The sequence below is a fragment of the Tauraco erythrolophus genome, chromosome 1 (genome assembly GCF_009769465.1).
Source record: "Tauraco erythrolophus isolate bTauEry1 chromosome 1, bTauEry1.pri, whole genome shotgun sequence".
Classification (NCBI taxonomy): domain Eukaryota; kingdom Metazoa; phylum Chordata; class Aves; order Musophagiformes; family Musophagidae; genus Tauraco; species Tauraco erythrolophus.
The window spans coordinates 133,409,269-133,425,342 of record NC_141465.1 but is presented as its reverse complement, the minus strand read 5'-3'; the positions used below and the strand labels follow the sequence as shown (position 1 = coordinate 133,425,342).

The following is a 16,074-nucleotide window of genomic DNA, read 5'->3' as shown; positions in this document are numbered from 1 at the left end:
CAAACAAAAAATAACCAAGTTTTTATTTCACATATTCCACAGAATGCAGCTACAACACTCTCTTCTACACAGCAATGATCCCTTGTAATTTGCCACCGTGATTTTTATTCAAATACAGTGGCAGGAAAGCCAGGCAAGTTTTCCTTGGAACAGAAGTCTGGACCTTATTAAACTTCACAGTTTATTGATGGCAAATGGTATCTCATCGTGCCCCATGTTGTTGTGACAAGCGCTTCTGATCCGAGGTATCCTCATTGGGATGTATAGAAGCATTGGAACCTCGCGGCGATGGTACATGTACGCTGTGTCTTATCAAGAGTTGCATGTCCTTGTGACAACCCCTCACTGTGTCCCATAATCCCCTTAAACCCAGGACTGGGCCCAGCGCTGCGGCTTTACTCAGCCTTTTGCCTAACAGAAATTCTCTCCATCAAGACAGAGATGTAGAGTTTCAGCCAAGCGTAGGTGACACCCAGAGCACAGTATACAGACGTCAGCAACAGAGGGACAAAAGGAAAGTGTCGTTTCCAGGGGGTCAGAGGAAATATAATTTCACAGAAGATTTCCAAAGGCACTAGTTGGATGAGGTAGATTGTTTCAAGCCAGTTAAGGAGAGGCCTCTCTCTTCTGTCAGAAGAATTAAAAGAAAATAATTAAGTGTCCAGGTATATGATGTTAACTAAAAATAACTATTCTGTTTTTCAGCCTTCACTGGTAACCAGTGCAAAGAATATCCCCCAATAGTTCACACTAAAGAGTTTCAGTAGGAAAACGTGTGATAAGAGGACAGCAAGTTTCCTTATCACATGGGTTCTACACCAAGTTCCAAGATACCCTGGAATTTAAGTAGAAATCTCAGCAGCTGCTCTGCTTCCCCTCACATCATTTCAGTGAACAACTGAACAAGAGACCTTCATGAACAGGTTTGTTCCATGGAAGCTGTTCTACATCCAAAGATTGGAAAAGTCAGATTTATCTTAACCTCTGCCCCTTTCTCCCAAACTTTCTGTAGGAAGTACTACAACTCAGCCTCTCTTGGAAAGGACAGTGGTGGGAGGGTTTTGACTGTAGGTAGTTTACAAGGGGATTCATGTTCTCCTGGAAGGAATTTGTTTTGGAATGTTAGGAACAAGAAACTTGCAAAAGCTCCATCTCTAGACAGAAACTAAGCTCCTACAGAAGCTTTCAGTTGGAGTTCTTGAGCAGAATAATGGACTTCTGGCATACTATGGGGGGAAAAAAGCAGAAAGAGCATCACCTACAAAAAACAGGTAACTGAGGTAGGGAATACAGGTTTACAGCATTTCCAACATCCTTCATTAAGGACTTGGGGTGGTGGTTGATGAGAAGCTCAACATGAGCCAGCAATGTGCACTGGCAGCCCAGAAAGCCAACTGTGTCCCGGGCTGCATCCAAAGATGTGTGGCCAGCAGCCCCTCTACTCAGCTCTCATGAGACCCCACCTGCAGTGCTGCATTCAGCTCTGGGGTCCCCAACACAAGAAGGACATGGAGCTGTTGGAGTGAGTACAGAGGAGGCCACAAAGATGATCTGAGGGCTGGAGCACCTCTCCTGTGAGGACAGGGTGACGGTTGGGGCTGTTCAGCCTGGAGAAGGCTCTGGGGACACCTTCTAGCAGCCTTCCAGTACCTAAAGAGGCTACAAGAAAGCTGGAGAGGTACTTTGGACAAGGACGTGTAGTGATACGACAAGGGGCAATGGATTTAAACTGAAAGAGGGGAGATTTAGATAAGGAAGAAATTCTTCCCTCTGAGGGTGGTGAGGCACTGGAACAGGTTGCCCAGAGAAGCTGTGGCTGCCCTATCCCTGGAAGTGTTCAAGGCCAGGTTGGATGAGGCTTTGAGCAACCTGATGTAGTGGAAGGTGTCCCTGTCCATGGCGGGGGGGTTGGAACTAGATGGTCTTTGAGGTCCCTTCCAACCCAAACCATTCTATGATTAAAGCTTGGCTTTACCATGAAAAGTTTGGGAAATAGGGCAGTGGAGACTACAGGACGTTATAAGGACAGGCACTATCTTGGTCAAGTGGGTAAGGGATAAACAGTCTGTAAAAATACACAGGATGATTTGGGCAATTGCATGTCCTGAGAGCCAAGTGTTTTGCAGGAGATTTGTTGACAAATCACAGCTTGCAAATGTAGGTTATTTATAACCTGCCCCTTCCACACATGACAAAACTGAGTACCAGTGCACAAACCCCACAGCAGTATTTACAACTGCTAGCAGAGATAAACAGTCTCTCAAAAACTTGCTGTAGTAAGTGCTCCAATACTGAACTGAATCCTCACAGGCTACAACATTCCACGTCTGTGCTTTAACAGCACATCAAGCAGGTGGGGATTGACAGTCCACTGGGACTAACCAGGTAGCTGTCACAATCAGCATAACGAGGATGTTCTCAGTGATCCTAATTTAAGCCTTGTCTCTGGAGAAGAGATTAAAGGGAGCAACATCTTTTGACCAGTAACACTTCTATTTGATGCTTCAGCAACAGTTTTCTGCATTGTTTGCCCCTTATAACAACACTGCTCCTGGCAACAGAAGAAATGGTTTTGTTCTTGGCTTTGGGAACAACTTTTAGTTACCTGAACAGAGATTTCAGTGAAGAGAAGCTGTAAACAGTGAACAGCAGCATAAGCAGTATTTTAATGGGAAGCTCTGAAATACAAGAAACATAATGTACTTTTAAAATTAATTATAAAAACCTTTTGCCATATAAATTGCAGTATCTTAAAATCCTACTTGCCACACTTGCATTGCCCAACTTAAGTATCTTCTCCAAACAGAAATAAACATTTTACTGCTTAGAACACCTAAAAATAAGTATAGATATTTACTAAAGCAAATGCCAAGCATTTGCAATACGCTTACTTCCGTTACCTATAAACACACTAATCCTAAGTACAATATAATAGCACTGCAAATAAGATTTTCCTATTAAAAAAATCAACCAGAAATTGCTGGGCTGGGAAGCTTAAAACGTAAACGTGACACCCAAATCAATGTTACCTACTTCTAGGTTGTGAGGTAGATAAAAATTCAGTACTAGAAAAAGCAGAAGTTTCTTATTTCTCAAGGCAGCAGCTTCGCTATTGCAAATAAGCAGCAGCATCGAACCAAAAGAGTGTGAGTGCCTGGATTTGAACCCTCCCAGAAGGATGACAATCAATCCAGTGTGACAGTGTTGTCATAGCCCTGATGGCCTATGGCTTAAGTGAAGCAAAAGGTGAGGCAGGGGAGGAAGAAAGGAACAGCCTTTGGTCACAAAGACAAACCTGTCCCTACACATACTGAATTAACTGATGCTGCTGCAGAATTTTTTAGTTTAAGCACACTACTGATAGCCTGAAGTAGCAGTTGGCTGGAAAACAGCCTGTCAGGTTTGCAGGATAACAAGTATCAACCATGACAATTTCCCACCCCTATTTCCATTTAAAGCCTACAGCTCTTTCACAGCTTTTTAAACCAATGTTTCTTCTCACTAGTTGGAGAGTTTGTGTTTATGAAAACCAGCTGACAAACAGCCTCTTGCAACTTTCAACTTAATACATCAAGTAATCCAAAACCATTACTGGCACGTCATCTCTGGAAAAAAAAACAAGCAGTAAGATGAAAGCACGGAAAGAAGGAAAACACTTTACCTGGTGGTGTGAAGAGCAATGGAAAAAGAGAGAAGTGCCCTGTCGTCGTCAGAATCAAGTAGATGCCAGCATCCTTCGCTCTCTGAACAGACAGCAAGCTAAAAACGACCGGAATTTGTTATGCTTTTGGTTTTTTAGCAAAGAACCTTAATTCCAGCACTACACAATTCACAAGAGACTGAAGAACAGGTCGAACAGTTTCACAGTACCCCCGTCCCTCCAAACACTGGACCTGCGATGAAGTCTCCCGCTTCCAAACCACGTGGCCTCAGAGATAGAAATGCAGAAGAAAAATCAGCCAGGAAACCCTTCCCCAGAAAACCACACACCCGCGGAACACAAACATCAGAAAGGCCTGGAGCTTCCCACAAATGATCTTTTTCCTTTGCCAGATGGCTGCCGACATTGTCGTCCCTACTGTTTTTCCTTCCTTTGTTTTTCCAGTGTTAATTCTCTCCCTTCCACAATTTCCACTTCAAGCATTTAAATATCACTGAATCTCTGAATAGGAAAAGACAGTTTGTCATGATACTGGTCAGGCAGTTTACAAACCACAGCTTCACTTCTACCCTCAGCAGGCATTAAGTGCTTTTGGTAGGAATTGCCTACTGGTCTCGTCAAGGATGGTGCAGAAGGTCCCTTTCCTCAGTTGGCTCCTAACAATCCACCTAGCGTTTTAAACATTGTCCTGGTTTTGACTGGGACAGAGTTAGTTTTTCTTTTTAGCAGCTAGAAAAGCTCTGTGTTTTGGTTTTAGTCTGGGATTTGTTATGAGAAGAAAGTTGGAGAGGGACTTTCCACAAAAGCATGTAGTGATAGGACAAGGGGCAACGGCTTTAAACTGAAAGAGGAGAGATTTTGATTGGATATAAGGAAGAAATTTTTTACAATATGGGTGGTGAGACACTGGAACAGGTTGCCCAGAGAAGTTGTGGCTGCCCCATCCCTGGAGGTGTTCAAGGCCAGGTTGGATGAGGCTTTGGGCAACTTGGTGTAGTGGAGGGTGTTCCTGCCCATGGCAGGGGGGCTGGAACTAGATGATCTTTGAGGTCCCTTCCAACCCTAACCATTCTATGGTTCTAATGTTGACAGCACCCTGACATTTATAGCTGGTGCTGAGACCTCAAGGACTTTTCAGTTTCTCATGTTTTGCCAGCGTGCAAGAGCACAACAGGCTGGAGGGAGCATGGATGGGACAAAGGGTCCACAACCCCCCCTGTGATTTGAACTTAAGACTTAGGATTGAGGGCTAAATTGGCCAATACAGTACTCTATCATGCACCTTCATGCCCAGTATATAGAGGAAGGTTGACCAGAAAGAAGGGCTTTTGCTCTTCCAGGAGCTTTCGCACTCTCTTTTCGGGCCTCTCGCTCATCTGGGATTACAGTGTTGGGATTGATCTGTTTCGGGATCGTTTGCCAGGACAGGACAGGCATTGCTCACCAGGTGGTGAGCAATTACATGATGCATCACTTGTTTGTATATATTATTATTATTAAATTGTTCTTATCTCAACCCACAGGTCTCCTTCCATTTTCCCCTTCAATTGTCTTCTTAATTTTCTGGTGATGGGGGAGAGTGAGTGGGCAGCTGTGTGGGGCTAAGCCACAACAAACATGAAACACAGCACTCCTCAAGGCTTGAGCTGCCCAGCAGCTACAAGACTACAATATTTTTACATTTGTCTCTGTCACAGTAGATCTCTCAAGTATTCAGAGAGAAAAAGAACTTAAGACTTCAAGTCAGGCAAGCCAATTAAGTTTTCTCTTCGAAAGGCAAAGCCACAAGACACACAACAAATAGGCCTTGGACTTTCCAGGTGCAATCAAAGTACTCCATGAATGCAGTAACAACAGTGGGGGAAACGAAAGACCCTAAGGAAGCAGCCTGCTTTTGTCCACCGTGTCATGAGTGAAACGTTTCATCAAGCCCACTCCCAAGATGTCACTAAGAACAGGAGGCTTCAGCAGGAAGCTGAATGAATCCAGAGCTGTGGATCCACATCCAGCCTAGAGTCTGAAGGCCATTCTTCCATAAGCATGGGTTGGGTTTCTGGGTTGGGTTTGTTGTCTCGGGTTGGGTTTTTTTTTTTTTCATTATTCTAACAGCAATCAAGCACCTGAATCAAAACACAGATTTTCTGTATCACATGGATCTTCACACAACACCATTCAGAGACACAAAAAGTGTACATAGTGGGAAGGCCCACGTGTCAGACTCCTAAACTGACTGCTCAATCCTCCCAACACCGTACGCTTCCATTCTTCCAGTTGTCTGTACATTAGAATCATAGAATGATTTGGCTTGGAAGGGACCTCAAAGATTGTCTAGTTCCAACCCTCTTGCCGTGGGCAGGGACACCCTCCACTACACCAGGTTGCCAAAATTAGTACAAAGCTTTGCTGCGCCTCACGGAGCCGAGACGGGAATCGGCTCCTACCAATAAAGCTCTAATTAAATCTTCCTAATTAAATCTTCTGTTGATGCAAACTATTGTAAGGTGTAAGCCAGTGGGTTGTGTATCGTAAAAGATCTATTTGTCTGTTTAAACCACATCAGGTTCCTAGATAGCATCAGCACATTCTTTTGCTAAGGTGGCCACATTCTGCTGTGTCTGAAATTAATTTACTTGAAGCGTGCTAAAACTTTACAGCTTCAGGCATTCTAGAAACACCTTCGTTTTCTGAAATACACTGAAAACAAAGTGAGCCTCTTTGAGGGTTTCTCAACAAGTGGCTGCAGGTTCAGTTTGGCCAAGCCCTACGAACAAAACTCACTTACCTTAAAGGCAGAATAGCGAGGAGTATTGCTTTTTCATGCACGTGCCAGCCAAACATGAAGGAGCTCAACGCACAAAGCACGAGGCACTGAAGAAAGCCCCTGGGCCCTTGAGGTTTAAACCAAAGACAGAAAACAGAGGGCTAGAAACAACAGGCAAAAACAGGACTTAAGTGAAAAGTCTGGCAACCCTGAACACAAAACATTGTCCAGTGAGATTTGGGTTTTTTTCAGTGTTAACAAACACCACTCCTCCCAGGTTGCGCCTGGTGGCGCAAGCATTACGCAGCACCAGAGGAACCGTGTCTATTTGGATGTTGGAGTAGAGCCTTAAGGACTTCATCAGTGCAACGGGAGGGGAAAAGCTGTCTGAAAGCCCACAGCCAACTCCCCGTTATTTGTGTTGCAAAAACTGTCTTTGAATCTATGCCACGAAACTCATTTTAGCAAAGTTACTACATAAAGGGGTTGAAACAAAGATTTCCAGTTAAAAGCTAGTTGCTTGTTACAGCAAAAAAGACTCTGTTCAGGTAATTAAAGGTATTGAACCTTCAATTATTTGCTTGTCACGTGAAGAACAACACGCTTACCTGTAGCTCATGCTGTTAGGAACACCATAAGCTGCCCAAACTGTTCCATCAGCACTTCTACTCACATCTTAGTTCTACTACCTTCTATCACAAAAGATTACTTCTAGTCCAGCAGGCAGAGTGGTTTTGGTCCAAGACAGCTTTTAACAATCTTTTAACTGTTCTAGAGTTGACAGGGGCCAAATTTTAGCCATACTTGAAGTAATATTGTGTATCCAGAAAGATTAATTCCATATTTAACCTAAAAATTGTTTTTATTATTTTTGTTTTTAAAGAAAACTCATTTGTTGCCCTGGGATTTAAATTCACGTGAAGTGCATGCTAATCAAATACAATCTACGGGGGACAAAACACATCAAGTTTCCAAAGAATATTATTTGTTCTTACCAATATAGATATGAAAGTACAGATTAATGTTGCCAGTGGAGTCACAGAAGGGAGGACAGTATGCTGGAATTCTTGAACCAGCCCTCCTGTCATTGAGGCTTTAGGAATTTTTGTGGGATCAAGAAAATTACACTTTAAACCTAAAAATAAAAACATAAAAAAGCACAAACTGATAAATGTCAATGAAGAACACGAAGTAACTGAATGAAGTTCATGGTTAAGGCTTTTGTTTTTTAAAGGACAGCAGAGAGGAATGATTGATTTCTGACCTACTGCTGGAAACTTATCATGCACTGGATTATGTGGACACTCAGGTGATTTAAGGCAATCTGAAAATCTCATTTCGAATGGGGAAGGAAGACTAAAATCCAGTGAGCTTTGTCTTAGGCACCATATAGGTATATAGGTGCACTTAGGCACCATATAGTACGATTAGCATACTGTACCCAAAATTGTCAGTGCTTTATCCATGGCGTTGTACAAAGCCCAGAAGTTTGGGGCCCAATAAGCATGGCAGAGGCCTCGCTTGAAAGGAAAAAGCCGTGAAATGACTTGAGGCAGCTGGCCCTACAGAAACCAAAAATGAGAAATAAATGGTCTCTTTAAGATGAGACATGATTTATATATTTTCATAACAATTTACTAAGAGTTCAGGGGAATAACAGGTGAAAAAGGGGTTATTACCAACACTATGAAGGGGCCCAAGGAAAGAGCAGAAACAAGACAGACCATCAGTCCCAGAAGAGTTACGTGAAGCAAACTGAAACTTCGCCACTTCAGGGATCCATCTGCAAGAAGCAAACAGATTATGAAAGTTACTGCTGCAGGTAGAGAGGGAGGCAAACCACTGCACACCAACAGTGAACTCCTAGCACCTATCTAAAAGAAACATAAACAGCCTTTGATGTCAATACGTGCAGTTGCTTCCTTCAACAGTTGGTTTGCATTTATTTTCTCCACACTGCAGCTTCCTCCATTAGACAAACTTCCAGTATTTTCTCTTTCAAGAGAGGTGCCTCCTGAAGTGAGGAACATCAAACACGTTTTTTCAGTGCTAAGAAGTGGAGAGAAACTCAAAGAAGGACTTTGAAATAGCTTCTGATACTATCTAACTTTCAGGTCCGGAAGAAATCTTATGGCTTCAAACTGCCATCTGCAGTTTGTTCACGTTAGTTTTTCTTAATAAAGAACTCCCTAGAAACATGAATTTTACATAAATAAATTTCAAAGACCTTTAAAGATCTCACCAACTGCTACCCAAACAGAATTTTCGTTTGACCCACGGCCGTTTCATTTCGATAGCATCTGCACGTCTTGAGGCTTCCCTAATTAACACAATTAGGCCCCACTAATTAACTCAATCCCCCAAAAGTGAGGAAAAACCCATCCTACCTGCGTTATTTGCAGTAAAGCAATAGGACCGTAATAAATAAATGCCATATGCTGGGGCCACATATATGTAGATGTGTTTGAAATGCAGCAGAACAGCAAACAGAAGAGCGCCCTCCAAATATCTTTTCTAAAGGAAAAAACAAACAAAAGCCAAGTTTTATACTTGTTCTCCCTTCGTACTACCTCTTGATGGCCCTCTGTCGCACTCCTAAGGTGACAGGATGCTTATCATAGGTATAAAAAATGAATATATGCTTCAAGTTACAAATGCAGCACCGTTATGCACAACAAGTGTGGAGAAGGAAAACATATTGGCACAGGATATTTGGAAAACTGGGATAGGCCTCACCTCCCCACAGCCTCAGAAGTGTGTTTTCTAAGGACTGGCGATGTGGAAGAGGGTAAGATGGAAGGTAACCATGTCACATTGCTCAGGTGTAACACGGAATTTCGCTTTCTCACAGGGAACTGCAATGCTGCAGCATCGGCAAGCGATTCCGGCGAGTTTCAAGCACTTCTCTACCCCTCCAACTCAACAAGTAATTAGCCATCCAGCTTAGCACGCCTCGACTTCCAGCCACTCCCAATCACTTCATCGGGCTGCTGGTATTGAAGGTGCACCCGAACCGCACATGGCAACAACAGGAAAGAGCCGCTCGAGCTTACCTGACACAGCCGGGCAACAGAGAGCAGCATCAGCCCAAACAGAAAGCCGTTGTACTGAAAATGAACATCTGAACCCGAGTCAAGGAAGGAATTCAGCAAGCTTTCTTTACTACTGTCAGTTTTCTGGGCAAGACTCCAATTTATAAACAATAAATGCAAATTAAAATGGAACTTAAGTCAAAAAAACAACCCTAAACTCTCTCTACACGGACATGAAGTCATTACTCATACCTGTAAGCACAGCTTACTAAGACTAGTACGTTATCTTGGTAAAATGAAGGGTGCCAGTCTGACCACGTGTGTGTTGTGCAACTTATATGAGAGAAACCAAAACAAATAAAAGGTTAGTTCTCCACTTTTTGAGTGCTTTGGCTAATGGATGGAGACAGTAGTCCTCACTTATCACCTGCCACCTGTAAGCAGGCAACGTGGACAAGGACTGTGGCAGACAAAACTAGTCCTTCCTGCAAAAGAACTACTGTTTTCTCCGCTCTGTTCCCTCCTCCACGAGATCAATGAACGGCAAGATTGACTCACAATAACTGAACTTTTCAGAGGTGTTTTTATATCCTCTTCAAAAAACCTCCCTAATTCTCATGTAACATTAACCAATTGAATGCAGCCTGAACATCAAGCACTTTGAGATTTTCTTTGTCATGGGACAAACCTAGAACCACACCAGGAAAAAAAAAAAAAAAAAAAAGAGGCTCTCTGCTGATACTTCTGTAGGCAGGAGGAGGAGGAGCCAGCAGGACCAGGCACGCTGCTGCCAGACTGGTCCTCCTGTGGTTCTGGCAAATCAGACCAAAAACTGAACCATTTCCATTTTGCCAAAAAACAATTCTAATGAAAGCATGAAGTTATTCAACTAACCCCAGAAATGCAAACAATAGTGTTACTTGCTGTAATGGTAATAATAATATTCATGGGTTTGTACCACACACTGTAACAGATTAAAAAAACCCACAAACAACCCGCAACAGTTTTAAAGGATACGATCCACAATTAACAACCCAAAATTCCACAAGAGCAGAACAGCAAGAATAAAGGTTGGTTTTTCCAGGATATCCTTTGCAGCTCGTTTCCCATTTACACATCTGCAGCACCTGAACAAGAGCAGAAGAAACAGAAGTCTGAATGGAAATAGCCAAGAAAAACGTTGTTGCTTTTATGAGCTGAGAAGTGCACTTAACCTGAAGATAACTATTTTATTAGGATGGAAGGCAATGATAAAATTCTTGCTAAATCCATCAAGAGAAGAGTGTGTCATGAATAAAGTTTAGTAAAAAAAAGATTTAAAATTTTGTTAGCTGTGGTATGTTCCACATGCTAAAGCTTATGTCAAGTAACTTAAGGCTCAGGTTCAAGTCTCACAGTCCATAATAACTCAAGTTGACATAACCTGTTTGCTGTCAACTTCTCATGAGGGAACAAGCATGACCACATCTAGAGACATCATCTCAAGTTGTATTTAAGGTCCTCTGTTGGCCATTAACCTCTTCCTGGCTCCCCCTGCAATGTTATGAGCTATTTCTGTTGGTTAAAAATATCTTACTACTTCTCAGTGTAAAGCCATACGGTCCATGTTATTTTTTGAAGGCAAGGTTAGATCAGATTAAAAAGTCGTGGACAATTTGTGTTGAAATACTATTAGTAGAGCAATTTGAAGAAAGCCAGCTCATTCACGCATCTGAGTAAAAACAATTAAAATGAAAAAAAAAAGTAATAATGTAAAGCTAGTCCGTTTCAAACAAAGAAAGTAAATAAAGGAGCTCAGGTAGTGCTCCAGCGCAACGGAGAACTTTCCACCCAGATGTTGAGCAGATGAAACAAAGTGAGGTAAGATTGTTACAGGTAAGGTGGGCAACACAGTTCTCAAAACATCTCTCTCCCTCTACTCTTTAGGTGCAAGATAAACATTTCTGCTTCACAAAGTCAAGGCACACATGCAATCTTCAGATTGTTAAATTAGACTTGGAATAATTAGTTTAGCATCAAGAACATCAAAAACATTGGAATGACTTAGCATATTCGATAATACTGGCATTTTGTCACAAGTTTCCTTTACGCTTCTAACTCTAGAAGAACAGAGTAGTAAGAAAACAGGTAAACAAGAGTTGGGTGTACCCAAGCTGTCCTGCAAGTCCCACAAAACAAACTCAGCAACAGAAACAAAACACCCATAATGTGGGAAACAGTGGCTAATGTTGGAACGTGCACAAATCTGACCATCTCCAAGAGCAATAAAAAGTTTCTCACATTTAGCAGCACGTTCCAAGTTTCTCCTTGAATAGGTTAAAGCAACTTTGGTATTTCCATGCATTTACAAGCTTATTTGTACAAAAAATTATTTGTTGTTACTGTAGAAAGAGTCCATGTATTAATGGCTACCCATTGTCTCTAAAATTAAGGCATTAAGACTTACTCACGAACAGCATATATGAAAAGAATGTCTGTAAAGATGACAGAAAATCTTTGGAAGAAGACGGTTGCACGACTGGTGTAATTCAGATTTTCGATAACCAGCATCTCCGGGTCAAAGTACTTGGCAACATGCGAAAGCGCACATTCAAACCAAGCAAAAAACGGGGGATAATCCAGGGTCCATTCCGAAGTTGCCTAAAGACAAAATGAGATTAAATAATTCAAACACAATCCATGCTGTTTACAGCCCTCCAGCTGCAGTTCGTCACAGCAAATCATCTGATGTATTTTGTCTCAGTAGCCTCTATTTAACAGAGGTTATTTCACAACAAAGTAGTCAGCTGTAGGGTGGGGAACATGGTTTGAGCTGTTCTTCTGTAGCACTGGTAGAAGGACAAGACATCTCTTGATTGGAGAGGGACTTTTGACAAGGGTGTGTAGTGATAAGACAAGGGGCAATGGCTTTAAACTGAAAGAGGGGAGATTTCGATTAGATCTAAGGAAGAAATTCTTCACTCAGAGGGTGGTGAAGCACTGGAACAGGTTGCCCAGAGAAGTTGTGGCTGCCCCATCCCTGGAAGTGTTCAAGGCCAGGTTCGATGAGGCTTTGAGCAACCTGGTGTAGTGGAGGGTTTCCCTGCCCGTGGCAGGGGGGTTGGAACTAGATGATCTTTGAGATCCCTTCCAACTCTAACCATTCTATGATTTATATGAAGAGATTAAACAACATTTTGTGAATCTGCACCTAACCAATATATAACTGTCCATTCTTTATCAATTTACAGTAACAGGGCCAACACTAAAAAAACCTCAATAGCTCACAGTGAATATTTGTCTATATCAGAGGAATCAGGAGCATAATCAGCCTTGTCACAGTCTCAAAACTATCTTTACTCATTAGTCAACGAGTCTTAATTCTAGTAAGACCTTAGCAAATAACATTATTTGATCTTTCCCCACAAGGACAGTTATTATTCCCTGACCAATGATTAATTCCTTGGCTGTGAAAACAGGAGAGGAGGAAGGAGGCACAGAGCAGGTTGAGATGGGGTATCTTTGTCAGCGTGCACATTCCCAAATGCTTAAGTTATGCTGCTAAAAGTCATCCTGTGCTTTGGCACTGGGATTGCGCTGGCATCACAGAAATTTGTTTTACAGTATTGGATCAGCCTGTCAAAGTTCTGACCCACACAAGTAATTTACTCCTGGATACACGGTTTCCAGACACTTATGTGGAGGAGTACTAGGGACTATGCTATTTATCCCAGAACTCCAGGAGATACTGTAAGAGAGACCAAAACCCAATGGTGTAGGCTGAGTCTACTATGAACTTCAAGGTGACTCATCTAAATGAAAATCAATGTGTGCTAGTAATGCACCAGCAGAGGCTCAGAACTTTAACACAGTGATCAATTTCATAATGCATACACTCATTTACATGATTCACTCTTTATCATGATAACTGCGTATCATTAGCGACAACCGTGAAGAAAGAAGCGACTTAAGACTACCATGCAACTTGCTCCTGTGTTAAGCAGCCTTCTGAATAATCCATGTGCCTTAATTGTCTTTTACATTTTGCCTTCATAAGTACTAGCAGCTTCCCCAAACAATTCTCAGTTTTTAACAGAATGCTACACAGGGCCAACGAGTTGTGGCTGGCATGTTTTTGTACCACTGCATTACAGCTGGCAGCCACCAGCATCCATGACTTGTACTTTCTGCAAATAAAAGGCTTTCTTCTCTAGCATTCACATCAGCTGACATACACGATATGCCTATAATTTGTACATATATAAAAAAAACCAAAACAAACACTTACTTACTTCATAGTACCACTGAGAGAGGGGCAAGTTGTGAGTGATGGCGAGCCAGTTCCTATGTACTTCGAAGTCTGTGGAATAACTACAGAAGATTTATATTGAGAGACACATACACACACTCAAAGGAGAGACATTTTGGACCACCCCACCGCAGGTAGATGAAAAGGAAGCCTACGTCCATCACCGCCAGGGCAAGGCTTTGACCAAGTAGCTCCAACAGTAACAAAGATGCTGCAGGAACTTTGCGCCAAGGATGCACACAGGCAACTGTAGGACAAGAATTATTTATAGCTCAGCCTTTTCCAGCAATTAATGCCAAAATTCCAGGTTCTGACTGACATTTTAATTTTATTTATTTATTTATTAGGAAAAAAGCTACGGTGTCTTTTAAAAGTAAAAAAGCGTTAACGCTTCAGCACATCTGAAGGCCCTCCCGAGCTACAGCCAGCCGGAACGGGCCGTGAGCGCCTCCGGGCACACACGCGAAGCTGTTTCTGCCAGAGGAAGAGGAAGCGGCGCCATCCCCAGAGGCCCCCGGAGGAAACACGGACCTTGAGGAGATCGGGGCCCCCTCAGGAACCGCGGCACCGCGCCCCCGCCCCACCGCCCTGAGAGGCAGCGGGAGCCGCCCGCCGCCCCCCGCCCTCGCGGCAGCTCCTTACTACGCGGGGATGAGGAGGCACTTGAGGAAGGAGACGCCGAGCGCCAGGACGCGAAACCAGCCCCTGCCGCCCGCCGCCATGGCACGCACGGGCCGCGCATGCGCGGGAGCCGCCCGCCGGCACGGTTTAAAGCGCGCGGGCCCGCCCGCGGCGGCGAGTGCGCATGCGCCGCGCTGCCCACGCTGGGGCTCGGGCGCAGCACTGCGCATGCGCGGGGCCGTGCGGGGTGTGGGGTGTGGGGGTGGGACCGGGACCAGGTTTGGAGTTGGGTGGTGCGGGCCGTGGGGGGTGTGCGGTTGTCTGGTAGGGCTGGGTGATCATGGAATCATAGAATGGTTCGGGTTGGAAGGGACCTCAAAGATCATCCAGTTCCAACCCCCCTGCCGTGGGCAGGGTCACCCTCCACTACACCAGGTTGCTCAAAGCCTCATCCAGCCTGGCCTTGAACACTGCCAGGGATGGGGCAGCCACAGCTTCTCTGGGCAACCTGTTCCAGTGCCTCACCACCCTCTGAGTGAAAAATTTCTTCTTTATATCCCATCGAAATCTTCCCTCTTTCAGTTTAAATCCATTGCCCCTTGTCCTGTCACTACACGCCCTTGTAAAAAGTCCCTCTCCAGCTTTCCTGTAGGCCCCCTTTAGGTACTGGAAGGCTGCAATAAGATCACCCTGGAGCCTTCTCTTCTCCAGGCTGAACAGTCCCAACTCTCTCAGCCTGTCTTCATAGCAGAGGTGCTCCAGCCTTCAGATCATCTTTGTGGCCTCCTCTGGACCCGCTCCAGCAGCTCCATGTCCTTCTTGTGTTGGGGAATCCCCTCCCTTGACCTGCTGCCCACGCTGCTTTGGATGCAGCCCAGGACACGGTTGGCTTTCTGGGCTGCCAGTGCACATTGCCGGCTCATGGTGAGCTTCTCATCACCCAACACCCCCAAGTCCTTTTCCTCAGGGCTGCTCTCGATCCGTTTTCCACCCATCCTGTACTTGAGCTTGGGATTGCCCTGACCCACGTGCAGGACCTTGCCCTTGGCCTTGTTGAACTTCATGAGGTTCTCACAGGCCCACCTCTCCAGCCTGTCCAGGTCCCTCTGGATGGCATCCCTTCCCTCCAGCGTGTCCACAACACCACACAGCTTGGTGTCATCTGCAAACTTGCTGAGGGTGCCCTCAATTCCACTGTCCATGTCACCAACAAAGATGTTAAATAGCACTGGCCCCAGTACTGACCCCTGAGGAACACCACTCATCACTGGCCTCCATTTGGACATTGAACCATTGACCACGTGATGTGGGGTTGGGTGGTAGTAGACCAGGGTGATGTGGGGTTGGGTGGCTGTGGGACCAGGTATGGAATTGTGTGATGCTGGGTGTGGGTGATGTGGGGTTGAGTGGTGTGGGATCACTGGTGAGGTTGGATGGTGTGGGGCCTGGGTGATGCACGGTTGGGTGGTGTGGGACCACCAGTGGGACTGGGTGGTTGGTGATCCTGGGTGTTGTGGTGTCAGGTGGTTGTAGGACCAGGTATGGAGTTGGGTGATGCTGGAGCTGAGTGATGTGGGGTTGGGTAGTGTGGGACCACCAGGGATGTTGAGTGGCATGAGGCCTGGGTGATGTGGGGTTAGGTGGCTGTGGGACCACGTCTGGAGTTAGGTGGTGTTGTGCCTGAGTGATGTGGAGCTGGGTTGGGTGGTGT

The 16,074-nt window shown here is 44.4% G+C and overlaps 1 protein-coding gene across 1 annotated transcript; it reads right to left on the bottom strand.

Moving 5' to 3' along the window:
• Positions 1–25: 25 nt before the first annotated feature.
• Positions 26–14,464, bottom strand: ALG8 (ALG8 alpha-1,3-glucosyltransferase). Its single transcript, XM_086614696.1, has 13 exons — positions 14,385–14,464; positions 13,726–13,804; positions 11,901–12,094; positions 10,472–10,581; positions 9,476–9,543; positions 8,810–8,936; positions 8,102–8,205; positions 7,864–7,984; positions 7,418–7,557; positions 6,444–6,583; positions 3,662–3,759; positions 2,606–2,678; positions 26–627 (listed from the first exon to the last, which is right to left on the bottom strand). The coding sequence occupies exons 1-13, from the start codon at positions 14,462–14,464 to the stop codon at positions 396–398; spliced, it is 1,566 nt and encodes a 521-aa protein (XP_086470822.1). The 3' UTR covers positions 26–395.
• Between the last annotated feature and the right edge of the window lie 1,610 nt (positions 14,465–16,074).

Bases quoted from the DNA above. Each gene is read 5' to 3' on its own strand.
- ALG8 (XM_086614696.1), bottom strand. From the start codon at position 14,464: ATGGCGGCGGGCGGCAGGGGCTGGTTTCGCGTCCTGGCGCTCGGCGTC. The intron at 10,582-11,900 runs GTAAGTCTTAAT...GCTCTTGTTCAG, and splicing joins TTCATATATGCTGTTCGTGA to GTGCTGCAGATGTGTAAATG. The intron at 2,679-3,661 runs GTAAAGTGTTTT...CTTGTATTTCAG, and splicing joins ATTGCTCTTCACACCACCAG to AGCTTCCCATTAAAATACTG.